Consider the following 16,576-nt stretch of genomic DNA (forward strand, 5'->3'; position numbering starts at 1 on the left):
CCTCTCTGCTTGCTGACTTACTTTCCTTCCTAGGCAAAATGGAGGAATTTAAGAATTAACCAAACCCAATTTTTCTCCCTGAATCTGGTAATGGCTCCACACAGGTGACCGCACTCTGTGGAGAAGAAGGAAAGTGAAGCCTTAATGATCATCTGGAGGCCCCTGTTGCCTGGAAAAGGCCCCTTTGTGTCGTTGTGACATCGGAGGGGGAGAAGAGACAGAAGTTTCCCTTTCATCCCAGGCAGCATGTGGCTAAAATTTCAAACAGATGGAAAGGGGGAGAGTGGAGGTGTCAGTGCTGTCAGCGTATTTCAAACAAATATCCCTGTGTCACGCTGCGCGCACTGACTGCAGGGACGGAGATTCCGAAGGAAGCAGGAACGCGCCGTGGGGACATCCGGATGAGGCAGACGCATCACGGAGCTCCAGACAAGCGCTTATCCGCCTCCACCATCCCAGCTCCCTTTATATTCTCACGTTGACAGTGTAAGACCTTGCTCCAAGGAGGCTGAAATCCAGCTGACGATTTATAGTTGTAGGAAGGTGCCAGGGGTTCCACACGGGCTGCATTATACACAGTCAAATTAGGAGAATGCGGCGTTATTTTTCAACATGACAAATCGTGATCGCTTAACTAGTGTTCCAGTCTACTTGCTCTTTGAAGCCAACAGAAAGGAAAGAAGTGCATAAGCCCATTACACAGTGATGAATACAAACGGACACATGAACACCTGCTTTCCTAAAAGGAATTTCCAGGTATTACCTGGAGAACATTTCTGTTTCTGTCTAAAACTTCTGTTTGCTGAGAACGATCTGAAAGACTGGTGAGAAGAGCAAGCATACATTTGCAGTCAAGTACAAAGACTTTTCTACAAACGTACTTTTAAGGTGCAAGCTGTAAATGGTGGCCTAAGGCTGGTTCCTTCTTCCAGCTGTGTTTAGGTTGAGCCTCTGGATTTTTTTTTTTTAATTTTAATCAGTCATACACATTTAGTTTTAATAATAATTTTAATAGGCAATGCCCTCACTTGGCTCAAAACAAAAAATTATAAAGCAATATACCTGTCCACCAATGCCACTCCAATAGATAATTACTGTCTGTGTTTTTAATATGTATATCTTTCTAGGATTTCTTTAGACATAAATAAGTAAATAAAACATAAATTCTTATTCTCTCTGTTTTACACAAATGATAATATAATTTGCACTCTGTTCTGTTTCATGCTATTTTTCCAGTTAACAATACTTTCTATACCTGTACATAAAGAGCATTTTCATTTTTAATGCCTATGAAATATTCCATTGAGCAGATGTGTCATGATTGATTTAACCAGTGCCCCTCTGACTGGTTTCCAAATTTTTGCTATTAACTTCTCTGCAATGAATAACTTTGTACATGTGTTATTTCACACACATGTGGAACTATAATAGTACATAAGATCCTAGTAATATAATGGACAATTTGAAATAGGAAGAAAGGGACTAAAGGTGAATTAGGTTTTGAATCAGTTCTTAGAAATAAAGTTTCTGCGTAAAATAATAGATCCTTTTAACATTTTTTTTGGTAGGCAATGCCAAATCACCCATTGTCAGAACTGAATTAGTTTATATTCTTATCAGCAATTTCTGAGTCTCTTCATTGTCCCAGCCAGCTGAATGAATGTTTTTGTAAACATTTGGACTTTTTTCAATCCTTCTTTTCAAAACTTCTAGATTTTGAGTCATAGATACAAAAACCTTCTCAATCCAAAGTTGTGTCTTTTCCTATATTTTCTTGTAGTATTTTTACCCATTCCTGTAGTTTTGCTATTTAAAGACTGTTACATAGGGCTGAGGATTTAGCTCAGTGGTTCTGCCACCTGCCTTGCAAGCACAAGGATCCGAGTTCGATCCCTGTTACCAAGAAAAAAAAAAAAAAAAGACTGTTACATAAACAGAACCATACAGTACAGACTCTCTTTGATAGGCTTTTTTCCTTGGCGAGATTGGCTGGAGATTCATCCAGACCACTGAGCGCACCCAGAGGTGTTTCTCCCTCCCTTCCTGTTCTGTTACCGGCTTGCGATGTTCCATGCTCGGACGGTACCAGTTTGCTTAACCATTCCTCTGGTGAAAAACATCTGCTGTGCTTGATTTGGAGCTAGTGTAGATACATTTCACATTTCCACGAGCAGTGTGTGAATGATCACATTTTTCTACATCCTTGTCAGCCTCTCATCTCATCACTACTTTTTATTTTAGGCATTCTGATAGGTGTGCAGTAATTGTCTCATTGTGGCTTTACTTTGCAGTTCTTTAATGAATTATGAAAATCAAACCTTCTTGCCGTCTGCATGTATCCTCTGCAATGAAATGTCTCATTGTAATGTTTTCTAACTGGATTTTTTGGGGTACCTGGGATCAAACTTGGGCCCTTGCGCTTTTGAAGCAGGCACAGAAACCACTGAGCCAAATCCCTGGCCCTCTAACTGGATTTCTGTCTTTTGGTGTGTGTGTGTGTGTGTGTGTGTGTGTGTGTCGGTGGTGGTGGTCGTAGTGAAGGGTTCTTTTGCTGTTGAGTTTTAAGAGTTCTTTGTGTATCTGACATACTAGTCCCTTGTCAGATAACACGGCTTGCAAATATTTCCTCCCACTACCCTACACTGTCTTTCCATCCTTTTATTAGGATACTTTGTGTAAAAAAATTGTTCAATTGTTAAGTCTAACCTATCACTCTTCCCTCTTCTGAATTTTGCTTTTAGCATCAAATTCAGGAATTATTTGTCTAAACATAAACTCCAGAAATTTTCTCTTTACCTAATAGTTTTGTATTTATATTGTTTATTCAAGTCCAAGATGTGTTTTAACTTAATTCTTGGATAAGGTGTGAAACATATTGAGGTTCTGTTTTCCTCTGTAGATGCCAAAGCACGTTTTAGAACATTTAGACTCTTCCCTCCTTGCTTTTATATACCTTTGTCACAAAGCAATTGGACATACTTGTATGGGTCTATTTCTAGGTTCTCCATTCTCTTCAATTGCTGTATGTGTCTAAAGGTTCTATCTGGCTAGGCTGACCTTTTCTTTGGTGAGAGAGACAAAGCTTTGGAGGAAAACTTTTTTTTTTTTTTTTTTTGACAATCCCCTTTGGTGTTGACTCTAAATCTAGGATATTTAAGGCCAAGGGAATTCACTACCGTGCTGTTCTCCCAGATTCCTAGCTTGTCTCCCTTCTCTTCTATGTCTTGCAGAGTCCTTTTGTGTTTGTTTTCTCTATGGTTTCTAAGGTTTTTCGTTGGCCTTAAGGAGAAAATCCCTGTGTACTCCATCAGATGTCATAAGCAGAACTCTTGTGTTCTTTTCTCATGACAGTCTAAGAAGAAAAAATATTTCAGAGTAAGGGCTCAGATTCAAGCTGAGAGTTTCCATTTGAAAAGCCATAAAACTCTCATTTAGGAAGAGCTCAAGGCAAAGCAAAGTTGTATCCTTCCTGGGCTGATGTCCAAGGCATGAGGAACAGCTGCAGCTGGGAAAGCAGGAAAGAGGGAGAAGATGGGCTGGCTCAGAGCAGCAAGCCCGGTGACCCCCTGTCCCTCCTCTGAACTGTGTGTCCTCCAATCCGGGCTCTCTATCACAGTCATCCCCCTGCTCACATAGTGTGCAAACAGCTGGCTTCTCCCACTGACCACTAAAGTCCGCAGAGACACCAGACCTTCTAGCGGCCGTTTGCTTTTATGACTTTCACTGTTCCCTGTGTGTCCAGCTCTGGGATCACAGAAGAATCACTACTTCTTGTGACCTCTAGGGAAACCTGCCCTGTGCAGAAGCTTGACAGGACCTAAAGAGCCCTTCCATTTTCAGTGAGGAGCGCTAGGGAGCACCTGAGCTGGATTTCCCTGACTGGCCAGAGTATCCCGCACCTCACTTCCTCCACGCCTGCCCCTTCTTTTTGCCTCAGCAGTCCTCACCAGCTGAGGCATGCACTGGCTTTTTTGGTCAATCTGTGTTTCGGTTTGGTTTGGTTTGAGTTTTCTTCCTCGATAGAAGTTCCGCTCCCTAAGCACAGTGACTGGCTCGGAATCCCCAGGGCCTGAATTGAGGAGGTCAGTACCTGCTAAGTAGCTCCTTTCCTGATTCTTCATGACAGATCGGCAGATCCCCAAACTTGCATCGATTCAACACCCAGCCAGGGCCAATTTTAAAATGTCAATTTCATGACTTTTAAAATGTGCCTCCAGGTTCCTTCTGGAACAGAGCCCTGACCTGACTCCCGTCTTAAGGCCCCTGTCGGCCTGTTCTTTTGTTCTTCTCTGCCCTCGGGGAAGTGGGCTGAGGTAGGATGGGGGAGAATGCCCTCCTCTCCTTACCTCGCAGGTGCCCTGGGTCCCCCTGACTGGGAATCTCTTCTTGGCTGGGGGCCTCCGTGCAGCACCTCTGCCCCTGCACAGCCAGCCTCTCCACCACTTCCCCTCCTGTCAGTGCCGGCCCAGCAGAGCTCCTGGGGCCCAGACACCTTCTCAAGCTGGCACCCAACACATCCTCAGTCTGACTCCACATCATTTTTCTAAGTACCTTGCCTTTCTTGTGCCCTGTTCCCCAGCTGCCCTGAACAGCCTGCGCCCCAAACCTCTCCAGCCATGTTGCACCCCGTCTTCCCTAATTCTCCTCCATCCTCCCTTCACCACCCTTCCCCGCCCCTGCACAACTACCTGTCACGTGGGCTCCCCGGCCCCGGACAAAGGCCGCTTCACCCCTCAGTCCTCCCTCGTCCATCCCTCGCTGCACCATTCCATGGACAGCGCTGAAAGCAGTGACCCTCTAGCCTCGATTCGAGAAATTCTGGCCCCGTCGAAGGTCTGGGCACTGGTTCTGGTTTCAGAGCCTGCCCAACTGATTCTAACATCCAGCCAAGCTGGGAACCAGGAGGCTAGCAGAATTCGCTTTGTGGTATCCTAGTTTTCCTTCCTCTCCACTGGCCTCGATCTGCTGTAAGGACAGTACCAAGCCCCTAGAAGAGGTGGACAGATGTGATTCATCTCTGTAGATCACACAGGGCTCAGCCTCACTAAAGCCCTGATAATTAGCTAACATCTCATGGACACTTACTGTGTGTTACACGTTGCCCTAAACCCTTGGTGCTCGTTCAGGTGCTATTCATCACCCCACTTTGACAGGTGAGCAGACCGGGACTCCAGTGCTAGGGAAAGGGCTGGACTGCGCAGAGTGCTGGAGCGGGGAGCGGAGTCTGGGCCGGAGGGCTAAGCCTGTGCGGTCTCCGCACAGCATGGGCAGAGTGAGCAAAACTGCCCCTCGCAGCAGCCCCTGAAGAAAGACGCACAGATGAGTGGACAGAAATAAGGTGGCGTCCCAGGAGACACCTTAACTAGGCCTCGTGGGGAGTTCCTCAGTTTAGATTTATTTCCTGTCCCATTTTCATTACGGCTTATCTTCAAAATACCTGACCAATTATTCATGTAATATTATTATTTAAAATTTGTTTTATGCTCCACTTCATCTGAGCAATAACCTTCATGAGATCAGAGGTTTGATGCAAGGAATAATCTGCTGATGCCCACTGGCTGATTCCAGGTCAGTACCTTAGCACAGAAACAACAGAAACTGATGTGTGGATGACTGACATAGGCTGGATGACTGAGGTTAGGGTGCCGGCCCGGTGGGGTTCTGGGCAGGACCCTTTCAGGGTTACAGACTGCTGACTTACTATTGGATCACTGAGCGGCAGAAAGAGGACTAGAAACCTCTCTGGCACCTCCTGTGTGATCCTGTACATAAGGGCTTCACTCTTTCACCTAAACTGCCTTCCAGAAATCCCGCCTTCTAATACCAGCGCGTGTAGGGTTAGGATTGCAGCATATGAAATTTCAAAGGACACAAACTTTCACTCCGTAGCATGCATTAAAATAACAACCTTGGGCTGGGGATTTAGCTCAGTGGTGGTGCTGCTGCCTGCTTCGCAAGCCCAAGGACCCAAGTTCTATCCCTGGTACCAAAAATAAATAAATACAAAATAACAACCTCAAATGGGTGTGCACGTCCTACCCCAGCAAAAATTACCTTGCTGTAGCTATGCATATTCCTGTGCTATACACGGAATTCTCAGCCATCTTTCTTCCAAGCTGACTTCTGGGATCCTAATTATGCCTTGAACCTGCAGACGTTTTACTAATATTAGAGCATGTTTTATAAAAGGGCCTCTCTCCCAAAGCAGAACACCTCTTGCCTGGAATTAACAAGAAGCCCTCGCAGGACCCTTCAGGCCATGGCTTCTGTTTGCTTACGGTTTAGTGAAGCTCCAGCCCTTCGGGAGGCCTTTCACAAGAAGGACAACTTCACTTTGAAAAAGTCTTGGGGCAGAATGAAAACCTTGTGGAATACACACATTTTTATTACTTTAAAAATATTCACCAAAATATGCTTTATGTTTGTTTTTGCCATTCCACAAGAGCCTTGTTTTTAATGCACGCTCTGCCGAGCTGGGCTCTAGTATCAGTCAGTCTGAGGACATAGCTAGGGGCCAAGTAAGCACCAAAGACGTCTGTGGTTTAGGAAGTCAGAGAAGGAGACTGACAGCCATGGGTGGCATCGCCCAGAAAGACGTGGAGAGTCAGAGGACAGCTGCCCCTGACTGAACTTGAAAGGACCTGGCACAGGAAGAGAAAAGATAGAAGCGAGTGCGTGATACAGAGGTACAGGCTCCTTCTTACACGCATCCGTGCTTTCAGCAGATGTTTCCTCCGAGTCAGCTTCTCATCAGAAACTTTGTGAATCGCATAGCTTTCATTTTCGAGAACGGGTGCACGGCAGTATGGGGCATTATGATACTAGAATTTTACACGTGTTATTTCTCATTCCAAAGCAGGAGAAATTAAGTGAGGTGGCTTATTATTAATCCTGTGAGCTAAGGAGACCTGGTCTCAGAAAGGCTGAGACCCTGGCCAGGTTCCCTCAACTTCTGGGAGGTGGGGCTGAGGGATGAACACGGAGTCCGCCTGCGCACTAGGATTGTGGCGGCAGCTTGGTCTTGGTCTTACTGTGAGGGAGTCAGGCACAGCGCCTGTCGTCCAGGAGCTCCAAGCCAAGCAGGTAGTGCTGACAATTACACCGACAGCTACGGCTTTTTTTTTTTTTTTTTTTGGTACCGGAGATCGAACTCCAGCTGTTGCACTTGCAAGGCAGGCAGCGGACCACTGAGCTACATCCCTGGCCCTCTGACGACTACGGCTTGAGGTGATGGGCACTAATGAGAGGGAACCTTGGGAACTAAGAGCGATGGGAACTGGTGGAGTAAACTCTGTTCCAAAAAGACTTGACTGAACACCACGCCATGTGAAAACAAAAGCAGGACCTCGATCACAGACACTCATTTAGAAATAATGTTTGCGATCATTACCACTGGTTCATGTTGCAAGGTTTGCTGCGCCCCCAAGACAAGGCTCGTTGTTAACTTCAGAGGACAGTGTCTCAAATGCACTTAGTAATTTCAGATTTCAGGAGCTAAGTCTGGTATGTCCTGATTTAGTCCCCACTGCTGATCAAAGATGGAACAGTTCAAAGATCTCCTCACGCACCCTTCACGGGGTACAGATGGACCAAAGCTGAGCTGTAATCAGCAGAGCAGGTTAGAAGCTTTTGGTCAAGCTAGAGTGACAGGGACTGGTCTCACCTTCTTAGATGAAACAGACTGGCCTGAAACAAAGGACACCTAGGCGAACAACCCCACCACAGCCTCCACAGCAGGCGGCAAAGGCAGATGAGCTCTGGGCCTGGGAAGGCCACAGTGAGCCAGGGCTGGTCCAGCTCCCAGCCTGGGGTGTCTCCAGGCCACCTGTGGGGCAGGGACTGAGGCTGAGTCCAGCAGTCCCTGACACAGAGACTGTGAGTCTCACAGGGCGGAGCATTTGAAGAGCAAGAGATGCAGAGAGAGAAACCTGCAGGGGCTCAGGGGTGCACATCAAACATGGGACAGAGTGGAGACCAGCGCATTCTGCACAGCCCCTAGCACAGTGTGGGAAGCAAAGCTCTGCATTTGTGCAGGGTGACATGATGTGTCTTGCCCACCAGCAGGGCCAGAAAGTCTCAGTATTCACAAGGCATCAGGTGCAGGACTCGGAAGGGTCTTTCCTCACAGTGGGGAAAAAAATTCACTCTGGATTCAATGCAGCTTCTAACATTTTAAGATGAACACATCCTAAAAGCAAGAACTGAAAAACAGCAGACCATTTCCGAGTATCTTAAACTACATCCAGAACAAAGCTCACAAATTTTGCTGAGGCTGAGCATGGTGGCACACGACTGTAATCCTAGCACTTGGGAGGCCGAGACAGGATGATCATTGTGAGTTCTAGACCAACTGGGCCATATAGTTTGAAGCCAGCCTGAACTACATAACAAGACCCTGTCTCAAAAACAAAACAAATGAACAAAAAGAATTCTTACTGAAATTTTACCCAAACAGGTAAAATTCACAGTATCTGGCATTTAGCCAGTAATTGGCAGAGAGAAGAGCAGCAAGAAAATGTAACTCATGTTTGATTAAAAATCTATTGAAACCAACCCAGACTGGCTCCAATGTTAGAATCAATAGAAAAAGACATTTTTTTCACTAGTATAGATTATTCCACATGTATAAAAAGTTGAGTAGCGGGGCCAGGGATTTAGCTCAATGGTTCCGGCGCCTGCCTCACAAGCACAAGGACCTGAGTTTGATCCCTGGTACCAAAAAATAAATAAATAAAATTAAAATAAAAAGTTGAGTAGGAGTATAGAAGGTATATTTTAAAAATCCAAATTAAACTTCGAAAGATTGAAAACTATAATGTGTGACGTAAATGTACATTAATGAGATTGTCAGCATCTTCAATGATGCAGGAAAAAAGAATAGAGAATTGAAATGCACAGCAATAGAAACTGTCCATACGGGAAGATTTGAAGTCATGATAATAAAAATTGATAATTGTGGTCTCACTCGGATCAAAGTGTTTCTCATTCGTTCATCCATCTCCTATTTACACAAGTCCACGTGCAAAAGAAATGCAAAGAAGAAAAGAACAAAAATTCCTGTCTTCCTCTCTTTATAGAGAGGCACAAAGCCAAAATGACTGAGATTTTTACAGGTTTAGCAGGCTCACCACTCTTGATATTTCCTCAGGAGTTTTCCTGACCCTGTGCATTATGGGTGTTGAGCCGCATCCTTGATCTCTGCCACCAGATGCCAGTTGCGCCCTCCAGTGGTGACAACCAAAGCCATCTCCAGACACTGCCACACCGCCCAAGGAAGGGCGACTGGTGATACGTGAATAGAGAAACACGCCGAGAAAATAGAAACGTGGCAGTCAGCAGCGAAAGGATGTTCCAGGATCGAGTTACAGCAGTTTAGAGTGGTAAAGAAAGACCTCGGGCAACGTGATGGCCTAAGTGGCTCGAAGGTCATAAGGTAACGTGTTTCTGGCAGGCAGATCCTCCAGTACAAAGGCAGGAGCCTGAACAAGCATCGTTCACGAAATAAGGGTGACATGGTTCAGAAGAACTCTGAATCCAGTGCTTCTCCAGAATAGCTCTACAAGGAATCTGTGAATTCAGCATATATTTACACATACTCTTCAGAAAGATGTGTGTTTCCAACACCTGCACTTAATTCACTGCTGCATTACTAAGTGGAGTTGAGTTGATACTGGTGGTCAGATGGTCTGGAACATTGAAGATGTTCAGGGCTGGCAGGTGGGGACAGAAACCCACGCTGGTCCCTGTCCAGCTCATTAGTTGTCTGAAAACTAGCAGTGATAAATAACATTTACCCCATGAAATTGTTGTAAAGATTAAACAACCCATGTTTTTTTTTTGTTTTTTTTTTTAATTTATTTTTTTTTTAATTGAGCTTATTGGTACATTTAGGGATACAGTACAGTTACATTCATTGTTGGGATCATGTACCTTTACATGGCAAGTCTTGATTCTCATTTTTTTCCCCTTACCTCTGCCCTCCCTTCACCCCCTCCTCCCCTCCCCATCTACAAACACTTTATTTTCATCTTTTCATTCTCTCACATTTTTTTCTTTTCCCTTTTTGTTCTTCCCCTACGTATCACACCTTCCCTACACCTTTAGCTCCTTTCCTCCCATTTCTAAATGTCAGTAATCTTATTAGAATCTTATGCATTGTTGCAGAATATTCACACCAGGGAAACTATTTGGTATTTACACATGTGGGACTTATTTATTTCACTTAGGAGTATATCTTCAATATGTATCCATTTTCCTATGAATGAATCTATTCTCTCGCTCTTTATGGCTGAGTAATATTCCATTTTATAGAAAAACCACAACTTCTTTATCCAGTTTCCAACGGATGGGCAAATAGGTTGTTTCCAAGATTTAGCTATTACAAACTGTGCCGCTATAAACATGGGTGCACATACTTCTCTGTGATATGATTCTTTCAGTTCTCTTGGAAAGATACCCAACAGAGGGATGGCTGGGTCAAATGGAACCTCCAGTCCAAGCTCTTTGAGGTATCTCCATATTGATTTCCATAGTGGTTGCACTAGTCTGCACTCCCACCAACAATGGAGGAGGGTTCCTTTCTCCCCACAACCCCGCCAACATTTGTTATTGTGTGATTTCTTGATAGCAGCCATTCTTTGTGGGGTGAGGTGGAATCTTAGTGTTGTTTTCATCTGCATCTCTCGAATGACCAGTGATGTGGAACATTTTTTCATATATTTTCTAAACAACCCATGTTTAATGCACTCATTTGCACAGCAGTTTACGTGTTGTAGGGTGCTTGATGGCATATGTTATTTCATAACAAATAATGATATAGTAAGATGTGATGAGCTTGTTCAACTTAGTCTTAGAAAAGAGGACTGCACTGTTCAGTAAGTAGTCATTATAGGAAATGTTTTTCAGGGGTCAGAATAGTCTACCTTATCAGTTTAAACTGGGTTCCAGAAACTACAGTCTGCGGAGGTCAGGAGCCTGCAGGTAATGCTAGCATATTCAACTCTCCAATATGGGAGGAAGTAGTGAAAATAAACAGAAATGCCAAGTCCTCTGTGGCACTGGGAAGCAATACAATGGCTTCCTTCTGTTCTGGTAACACTGGAGGTGGGGAGATGGCATGGGGAGTCAGACCCAAAGGCCTTGGGATGAAGGAAGACTTCACAGGGGTGGAGGAGCCAGGGGTGGAGAAAGGATGGATGGTCAGGTCAGGAGATGAAGGTTGGGTTGGCCTCGCTCACTCCCACAACCTGCGGCCCAAGTTCCCTGGTGTCAGACCACAGGCCCGGCTGCCCTGCCTACCCTGGACATATTTGATGTCTCACCTACCACCTCTCCCGCTGCACCAGATGAGACAACTGCAGGAAATCTGCTTAATGAAATCTTCCATTATTAGCAAGAGTATTTATTGAGGTGTAAAATATGCATACCACTTGACCCAGAAAGAGCGCTTTTGGTAATTTGTCTAAAGAAAATATAGATGCGGACAAAAGATGAAAAGCCAGCGTTGGCTTGCCCGTGTGAACACTGCTCACAGCACCCTAGATGCAGCAGTGTAAATACTACGAGTGCCCATCCATAACGACACTGGACCGTAATACTGTCACAGCAGGACGGCGTGCCCAGTAGATGACAGAACGGCACGACACCAGCTCACCTCAAGGGGTGGCGTCTCTGTGCTTCTTTAAGTGACAGAGTAAGTTGATACAGAGAGCGCCATCTCATTTACATACAATTGTCATTTGTCCCACTCCTCTGCGAAGTAGTCCTGTGATGATAGGGATTTATAAATCATTCCGCGGCCCTCCTGTCCTTGCTATTTGAGAAGCAGCAGTGAGCAGAGGAGACAGAAGCCGTGCCTCGGTGGAGAGACACGAGGGCGGGCTGACTCGGGTCACACGAGCACAGGCTGTGACGGTGAACGCAGAAAAGGGAGAGGACGGTGGCAGAGGTGACAGTGAGGAAATGACAGCTACACACGGATGTGTAGAGGTTTCCTTTCAGAAAAGGTGGCCCTCAAAACTTGAAAGATGGATGGAAATTACCTGCAGGTGCACAGAGGAGCACAGTGCTCCAGACAGAGAGCCAGGAGGTGGAAGTTGCTTGTGATATGCTTGGGAAACTCAGAGGAAGCTGCTCAGAATAAGTGGAGAAAAGAGAGCAGCAGGGAGAGGTGGGAGATTTGCCTTGCTCTATACTTTGGGAGAGAGGGCAGGAGCCTGTGGAGGGTTTGACCTGACTGTAAGGCCTGGGGCGGCCACTGGGGGCGGTAGGGAGTAGAAGATAGGGTCTGCTGAGAGAAGAATGCACTTAGGATTCCAGAGCCCAAGTAGAAAGGGCAGGGGGCCACAGCTGTGATGAGGGAGAGAGAGGCCCAGGACCATGGGGGTGAAGATGGGAGAGAGGACAGATCCAGAATGCAGCTGCCCTCCTCCCATCACATCCACAGCCCCTGAAACTCCAGATCCCCAGAGCAGAATGGTTGTTGAAAATCACTAATACTTTTTTTTTTTTAGTTGATATGACTATGAGGATTGTGGAAAATCCATTACAGCCACCTTTGTGATGACATACAAATCATTAAACAAGCAGACCCCAAAGTTAGACAGTATCGGCATCTTACACGCCCTCTTTGCAGAATGGGGAGGAAGGGGTTTTTATCCGGAACAAGACGTGCAGTGCTCTGTTTATTACCCTCTGGCTCCACACAGGGCCCCTCCAACCATGTCAGGAAGGGAGAAGGAGAGAGAAAGGGACTCTCATAAGGTCCTGATTGTTCTTCGGGCCCGTGGGTAGAAGAAGTATGGTTGGAATTAGGGGATAAGAAAGAAAGGGGTATGAAGCAAAAATAGGACTTTGAGAGTCCACACTCAACAAGTTGCAACTCTGTTTCGCTGCTAGGATATAGTTGACAGCAAGGAAACAGAAGGACAAGAAATTGAAACCTCAAACTGTTCTGTCCCTGGGGACCCAGAAGGGCTGGAGTCTGCGAGGGAGGACTCCCCAACAGCAGGTACCACAGAGAACAATTCCGTCATGAGTTTCTTCAAGACTCTGGTAAGTAGCTTCTCCTCCTCCTCCCCAGTGCTGTTGTCTGAATGTGGTGCCAGTTTTAAGAATAGTATCTATTTGAACGCTGCTGCACTGGGTTCCCATCATGGTGCCACTGGATCCTCAAGGTACAGGGACAAGATGTGGCTCGTAGGAAATTGTGTTCATCAGGCTTTCGGTGAGAGAACTCGGTGTTGGGAGCCATGACTGGGACACTGGGTGTCCAGAGCAGGTAACATGGTGGCACATTGTAATGGAATTCCCACTGCGGTCCAGTGTCTTACAGTCATTGGTCTTGACTTCTGCAGAATACAACTGTGAGTTGTTGACCTTACAAGGCAACTTTGCCACTGGAAGGCAACTAAAAACATCATAGAGATCACTTTCAATCTTGTTCGGTCTGCCGCTTTGATCGGGTGGGGTAGAGACTGTCTTTGTGTCTCTTGCCCAGCTCTGACCTCCCAAGGCAGAGCCCATAAATGGACACACGACAGATCCCAAAAGGGAGCTGAAATGGATGAATGAGTGCATAATTCACCAGCTCCCTCTCTTCCAATCTATATGTGAGTATCAAGACTAACTCCAAAAGATACAATGAAAACAGCGTCAGAAGAAGCTGCCACAGACACCAGAGGGTTGCCATGTGTTCGGAGTAGTAATAATAATAATGCAGAACTGAACGGAAGTCTGTGAACTTCCAGGAGGCAGTTTTGAATGTGGTCAAACTTGTGGTGAACATATAAGATCTGATACATTTCATTATAACATTTTAATTTTGTTAACTTTTTATTACTCAGAATTCCTTTGGGTCCTTCTGAATTAAAAGTACTCATTTCCTCCTTGGTTGGTCTGATAGACCACATTCCGCTAGAGAACTATGTGTCTGTGAAATAAAAATCACCACACAAAGCTATGCTTTTTAATATTTGGTTTTCTCCAATTCTTAAGGTGTCACCTAACAAAGCTGAAACAAAAAGAGACCCAGAAGACACGGTAAGTTGAGCAAAGGATATATATTATCCAAAGTATACATATGTTGGGTTTGGATGCAGAATTGGGTTCAAATCTGTCTGCTTGTTTACTTCCTGAGTAATGTATGTATTGTATTCACATGTGTGTGTATCACATATACTTACCTGCGTTGTATATATACATGCACATATATTGTTGGCAATTTAATACTGCCATTGGGTTGTCTTTAAAATACTTCATTTAGATAATGGTATTTTAGTGAAAATTTAAGTAAAGCTTAAAGGCTATGCCAACTCCAGCTAAATAATGTCACCATCACCAGTTTCCTATATAAAATAAGAAGAAAATACTAACCATTATATCATCATCTTAGTCTTTTAAGTTGCTTGTAGAGAAACCCAGAAAGTATCATAAAAATTACTCCCTTTAAAATAAAAGGAAGAGCCGGGGATTTAGCTCCGTGGTTCCGGCGCCTGCCTCACAAGCTCGGGGACCTGAGTTCAATCCCAGGTACCAAAAAAATAAAATAAAAGGGAGCTGCAACCATTTTAATGCCGGGTACTTAGGAAACAGAGGCAGTATCACAAGTCTGGAGCCATCCTGGGCAACTTGATGAGACCCTGTCTCAAAATTTGAAAAACATGAAAAGGACTAGGGGTGAAACTCAGTGTGAGGCCCTGGGCTCAACCCCCAGTACTACAGAAAAAGGGAGAGACAGTGTTCTTTGCTGTCATGTAATTTGAGGGGGAAAAAATCCATGCTGCAAAGATAATTGTGAAATAAAATGGGATATTTGCCAAATGGAGGACTCTGTCAAGGAGTCAGGCACCCTGCTGGATTTTTCACTGTCTTCCTGGAAATTCAGCCAGTTCCCCTCAAAATAAATTTGGCTTGGAACAACTCCTTTCTTAAAGATGCTTTCCGTTTACATGTGACAGGACCAATCCCCTTAGTGGAACACGTGGTTTACTTTCCCGGAATCCCTGAGAGCAGTTTAGCTCGGTGACAGATAGTGTCTTGCATTCTTTTGGTAATTGAAAGTGCTTGAAATGCACTGTGATCCACTGAATGGCCTGGCCGGCACCACACATCTGCTACTTGTATTTGAAGGAGATCAGTTGGGAAAACAAGAAATCCTAGATTGTGTCCCCAAAGCCCTGTGTTTGAGCTCTGGTCCTGTGACTTGATGTTGATATAATGCTGGCCTTTATGAAACCGTGGTCTCCACATTCGTAAAACTGAGTAAAAATTCTCTCCCTGGACCCTAGGATAGAGTGACGGTGTGAAAGTGCCCTGGGAGCTGCAGGGCTCTGTTCAAATGTAGGTGATGCCTGTTCCCCGTTTTCATGCGCAAGGTAGATTCCATGCTGTGATTCCATTTGTATTGTATTGATTGATTGCGCCAGAATTTTCTTCTCCCATTGAAAAAATCTATTTCCAAGGCATCTGCACACATTGTTCTTAAAATTATTCATTTGCTACAAGGCAGCTAGGGTCAAGTTCAGTGAATGGTCGAGTCAAAACGTCTCTCTTTTGGTTCTGTGTTTTGCATTGTGTGAAGGCTCAAAGTCAGCGCAACAGAGGATAAACAGGGGGGGATGTGGGTGTGGTGTGTGACTCCCCACGTGACCAGAAGCCCCTTCTGCCACCCAGAATGTGGCGCTAATATACCTCGCTGACAAAATCTCACTGTCCTGTTCAATGAATGTCAGTTATCCATGATGTGTACAAACTGACCTCTCTCCTATACAACCTGTTCTCATACCTTTTCTTGCTGATGTCTTTTTCTACGGAAGTTCTTGTTTTGTTTTGTTTTGTTTTTTAAAGTCTGTATCTCTGTCCTGTTTAGCCCTGGGTGGTTTTTACCACATTCCATGCCCCATCCAAAATGTCACATTCCATTTCTGACTGGAGCCAGCCTTTCTCAGCAGCTCTAACTGGGCTAATTCATTTCCATTCTCCTCCCACTTTGGCTGGGAGAGACTGGTTCACCCTGGAAACTCCGCCCACCTGGAAGTTGATCAGGACTTGTGTGTTTGGTGCTGCTCCCCTGAGCCTGCTAACCCTGAATCAGAGGAAGTCAGTTTGAGCGCAGAAGCCTCTCTTAGGTAGTATTTATGCCTTGTCTCGGGGACACAACACTAAATTATTTGTCAGCAAATAATATTTTCTTTCCCATATGACAATACCATTTGGACATTTAAAGCCATTAAATAAAGATTGTGTTCACTTTTTCATTTTTCTTTGGATATTTTAATAATGATGTGGGCAGGGTAGGGTTGGGTTGGGTTGAGTTTAGTGTGGTGTGATGTGAGGGTAATTTTTGGAAATCTGTTTATCTAAGTTATTTAAGTAGGTCACCCTGTTGAAAATCAGTACGTAGCTGAAATTGACTTGAATATGCTGTTTATTGCTGGGTAGTGGTGCAAACCTGTAATCCCAACACTCTGGGAGGCTGAAGCAAGAAGATCACAAGTTCAAGCCCAACCTCGGTAACTTAGCAATGTACTGAGACTTGGTCTCAAAATTAAAAAAAAAAAAAAAAAAAAAAATTTTT

The 16,576-nt window shown here is 44.8% G+C and overlaps 1 protein-coding gene across 1 annotated transcript in view; it reads left to right on the top strand.

Annotated features, from left to right (window-relative positions):
• Bcas1 (brain enriched myelin associated protein 1) overlaps positions 1-16,576 on the top strand; it is an 89,663-nt gene that overhangs the window by 25,840 nt on the left and 47,247 nt on the right. The window contains exons 4-5 of the mRNA XM_033767180.1: positions 12,898-13,053; positions 13,996-14,040. Coding sequence (XP_033623071.1) covers positions 12,898-13,053; positions 13,996-14,040 — 201 coding nt within the window. The remainder of the gene's footprint in view (positions 1-12,897; positions 13,054-13,995; positions 14,041-16,576) is intronic.

This window comes from Fukomys damarensis, unplaced genomic scaffold, assembly GCF_012274545.1.
Source record: "Fukomys damarensis isolate Sample0158 unplaced genomic scaffold, DMR_v1.0_HiC HiC_scaffold_22, whole genome shotgun sequence".
Lineage (NCBI taxonomy): Eukaryota > Metazoa > Chordata > Mammalia > Rodentia > Bathyergidae > Fukomys > Fukomys damarensis.